Genomic DNA, 4,347 nt, shown 5'->3' with positions numbered 1-4,347 from the left:
ATAACTTTAGTGCTTTTTAATGGGAGACTCTCTGCATGTTAAAATGGAATTGGTGAAGGAGCAAAATGGCGGTCCAAATACTACTTTTCACAGAGGTTTATGACTTTGTGAGTTGTATCTCCATGCTTAGACAGACAATGACTTTTCTTAGATATTTGCTTTTCAACACTAATATTATAACAAACCTTTTCCCCCTTCACTCTTTCAATAATTCAAAAGCAAAATATGGGGTCTGGTTTTCATAAGATAGCCAAAAAAAAAAAAGCTAAGCTTCAAAATGTAAATTTAGGTTATAAGATAGAGTTTTAATGGGATATATATAAGCTATAAATGTTTCTATGTGACACAGCTTGACTTCAAGGGATTAAGCGGCAACTGCTTTACCAATGATACTGCATGCAACATATTTTAACAACCTTTCGTGGAGCTTAAGATTTCTTTAAAACGATACTTTACAATGGCATATATCAATGTATTTAGATTAATACTCATTTTACAACTTTGGAACTGCCACAAAAAAAATGGTCATATTAATGGACCAATCATACCTATTTTACCAAAAAGAAAAGTGACTCGTGATGAAATTCTCAAAGTTAAATTAATAGAATTAAAAAAATCCCATCTATCTTCTAAAATGATCAATTTAATAGATGTGATTCTTTCTCAACTTAAATAAACCCTTAAAAGTTAATAATTAGAGAGATAAAGACCACCCCCACATGAAATCTTAAACATCTGTAGAGTTGATTTTAGTTTGGTTTTATCAGATTGTTTGAACCATTTTCGGTAAAATAATCATTTTAACATCATATATATTTGATTCATTTTAAATCAAATTTCGATTTTTTTACTTAAACCCTACAAAACTATCGTAGGAGGTAATATTTCTGTTTAAATTTTAATTGATTTCTCCTAATCTATAGCCTACAGTATGTAAATAAGATTATAGGACAATTTTGTGTGTGTCTTCAAACCACATTAAATTTGAGATTAATCCTTACGGTAAAATAATCATATATTGGTATGCATGATTTTTTTTTTCTCAATGAATTAATGGATGATACATATAACTTTGTTTTTTGAGGTGACATCTTGCGTCAAATATTTATTAAACAAGTACCCTAATTACTAAATATTCTGATTTTCACAAAGATGAGATATATTAATTCCCACAGCTGAACACTGGAATTTATTTTTATACATACATACATACATAATTACGTTCACTTTGAAAAGTACTGGATAATTTTATGATAACACAAACCAAGCAAAGTGGATCACATGATAACATTAAACTAATTAGGATATAAATCCATGTTCTTGAAAATCAAAATCAAAATACACATTGCATCAACAACACTATATATATATTCTTCACTTCAAATTTCAAACCATAGCTAGCCTTCACTGGGGAAAGGTTAATTACTTCTTCAATCTTAAACACACTAATCACTTGTTGAACAATGCAGTCCTTGACATGATATGCTTCTCAGAGGCCTGTTCAAATATCATAAACTTCAATTAATCATACTTCTCACCATTGCTAATCTCAAATATTACTTGGTAAAAACAACTCAAAATTTATGGTTATTATTATATGCTAAACTTTGTGTTATTTCAATATTCATGCCACAGCAGCTGTTTCAACTATATATATATATAATTACTTACATCATGCAGCTTAGTTTGATTATTGGCTTCCAGCATCAGCCCAAAATGGATATGAGGGAAGTGCGCCCACTGTAATATATACAGGAATACAAAATAAAAAGGAAACGGTGAATAACCATAAATATTTTATATGAAACCTTAACAATTATAATGTATATGTTAATGTTCTTATATATGGATTTTTGCAGCTTTAAAGTGAACATACATTCTTAGCAGCAGTGCTGAATGCTTCCCTGTGACTTATATCAGGATTGTTTGCCTTGATCCTCTGGATCTCCTCTCTACATCATTTCATAATTAGAGTACATATAGTAAAAGCATGCAGCAATTATATATAATACAAAATTAATGTTATGTGCAATGTTAAACAAAACCAATAGGATTTTTCGCACTTTATGAACTGATTGTATGCAGAAGGTACTCGCTGCCTCTTCCCTGGAGCTGAAAAAAGAAAACCAAGCATATATCTATTTTTTAAATGATGTAAAAAAAAAAGAAGAAGAAGAAAAGAAAAGAAAAGGTGGTATTATATGTAAAGAGATGTGATTAACTTACGTCGATTGACGACCCTTTCCTCAGTGACGACATCGTTGGCAGGTGGTCGCATTGGGAACTTGTTGCATTTGGATGAGGATCCCGATTCTTTCATCCTATAATCCTGCATTGCATGATTCGGTGCCTGTAATAGTATATATAAACATTTAGATTTTTGGTAAATTTATAAGAATTTAAATATTTTGATTTATGTTCCTAGAAAAGAATCTATGTACCAAGCTTTTGTTGAAGACGAAGTTCATTAAAAGATGTCATTAAAACCTAAGAACCCTAACTTACATGTCAATCAAATCAAACTACCCCAAAGCAGAAAACAAAGGAAAAAAATAAACTGACGGCACAAGAAAGTGATAAAAGCTTTTGTGATGGGTTAGCATAAAAAATATACATAGTTTATGTTTACAGGCACCTCTTTCTCAAAGCCGCAAAATTCAGTCCTATATAAAAGCAAATAAAATAGGTTTTGATCATGGCGGCTGCTAGGGTTTCAGTGACTGTCGGCAACTATTTTTCATAGGAAAGTGTTTGGAAAAAAAAACTTTTAGCATTTCTCTTTTGAAGCCCTAGGTTTCAGAGGGTTTGAAGATCCTGAAATGGACATTATATATATTTTTTATTCAATAATTTTAAGTTCTCAAAGAGTTCGGACCTGAATATCTTGCCATGAAACTGACTGAAATGCAGCTGCCATGTTCACGGACCATAGATTGGTGCAGTGCCCGCATCGGACGGTCACAATATCAAACAGGCTGCTGCATGGGACACTCACCTGCGCATTATAATCCCATAATTAGAAAACTATAAAGAAGAAAAGAGGCAGTAAACATAGAAGAAGATGATCAGGTAAGACAATAGATGAATATACAAGATGGTAATTCTATAATAATGGGTGCATGGGTGGGTTTCTTAATGTATTTAACCAGGGTGTTTTCTGGGAAATGATCAAAGGTACTAAGGATCTTCATGTTTTCATTTTCCCCCATTAGGTAAAGCAACTGAGTTAGCAAAAGAACCAAGTTGTGGCTGTATTTTAAGCAAAGGGAAAGGTATGTAACAACAGCAGTGAAACAAAGGGAGTTGAGGTATTGTACTCATCAGATTATCAACAAAATGCCTGTGTTTGGACTTTGGACGTTGAAATTTTTACTCTTATTAAATTTATTTACCAAAAACAACATCATCATCGTAATAATAATAAACTAAAAAAAGAAAGATCAGTAACTAATATCTAAGCTAAGGCTAAGGTACTAAGCCTTTTCCTCTCCATCTCTCTTTCTTTCTCTGGTCATTGCATTATGACTTTTCCATGACTGTAAAAGAAGCTGACGATAGAGACATGACTGGTAAGTGGTAAGAAAAAAACAAGAAAACCCCAGAAAAACAAAATCAATAGATTTCTGTAAAAAAAGAAAGAAAGAACACGAGAGAGCACTGATCACAGATGCAAAGACCCACTTTTATTTTCAGGATTTAATATATATGGAGAAGGAAAATACCAAAACCAAAGTATACATAAATACTTAAAGAAGAGAGAGAGATATATATACCGCAAGAACGATGTTGCAAAAGTTGCAAGGGATATAGCAGAGTTGCTCAGGCGCAACATCGATGCAGTTCGACATGTCTTTCGAGTTACAAATAAAAAGGATTTAAATCAAAGGTTATAGCAACCATACCACAAGCGGCCCCCAAGAAGAAAGCAACAGATAAAACCAAAGAAAAGAAAAGGTAAAGTAAAGAGAACCAATTGTTTCCCTGCAACAAGTAGCTAAAACAACAAGAAGAAAGCAACACTTGGAACCCTCCCAAAAAAAAAAAACCTAAGCTTTTATTCCCGTAACTCTACTGCTTGCTTTAAGACGGGGCTATGTATCACAACAGTTAACGAAATGTCCTTTATATATAGAAAATTTTATTCGGAGAGAGGGAGTCAGAAAGCTAAAAGGAAAGAGAGAAAGAGAGAGAGAGAGAGATAGGAACCAATAAAGAGGAACCAAAGCCAATTAAGAAAAAAGGGGTAATCAACAAATGCTGGGACCTAGAGGACAAAAATATAGGGTGGTTTGGTATGGGAAACCGGGTTTAGTTAGAGATAAAATGGCGGTTCGATTTCTTGCTATT

At 32.7% G+C, this 4,347-nt stretch overlaps 1 protein-coding gene across 1 annotated transcript; it reads right to left on the bottom strand.

The window, feature by feature from the left end:
- Positions 1–1,166: 1,166 nt before the first annotated feature.
- On the bottom strand, positions 1,167–4,347 carry LOC107907328 (axial regulator YABBY 5). Its single transcript, XM_016834667.2, has 7 exons — positions 3,774–4,347; positions 2,876–2,995; positions 2,227–2,350; positions 2,064–2,112; positions 1,877–1,952; positions 1,672–1,740; positions 1,167–1,497 (listed from the first exon to the last, which is right to left on the bottom strand). Exons 1-7 carry the CDS (start codon positions 3,846–3,848, stop codon positions 1,450–1,452), a joined length of 561 nt encoding a protein of 186 aa, XP_016690156.1. The 5' UTR covers positions 3,849–4,347; the 3' UTR covers positions 1,167–1,449.

This window comes from Gossypium hirsutum, chromosome D05, assembly GCF_007990345.1.
Source record: "Gossypium hirsutum isolate 1008001.06 chromosome D05, Gossypium_hirsutum_v2.1, whole genome shotgun sequence".
In the NCBI taxonomy this organism is placed as follows: Eukaryota; Viridiplantae; Streptophyta; class Magnoliopsida; order Malvales; family Malvaceae; genus Gossypium; species Gossypium hirsutum.
Note: the sequence above shows the minus strand (reverse complement) of the source record. Positions and strands in the feature narration are given on the sequence as shown.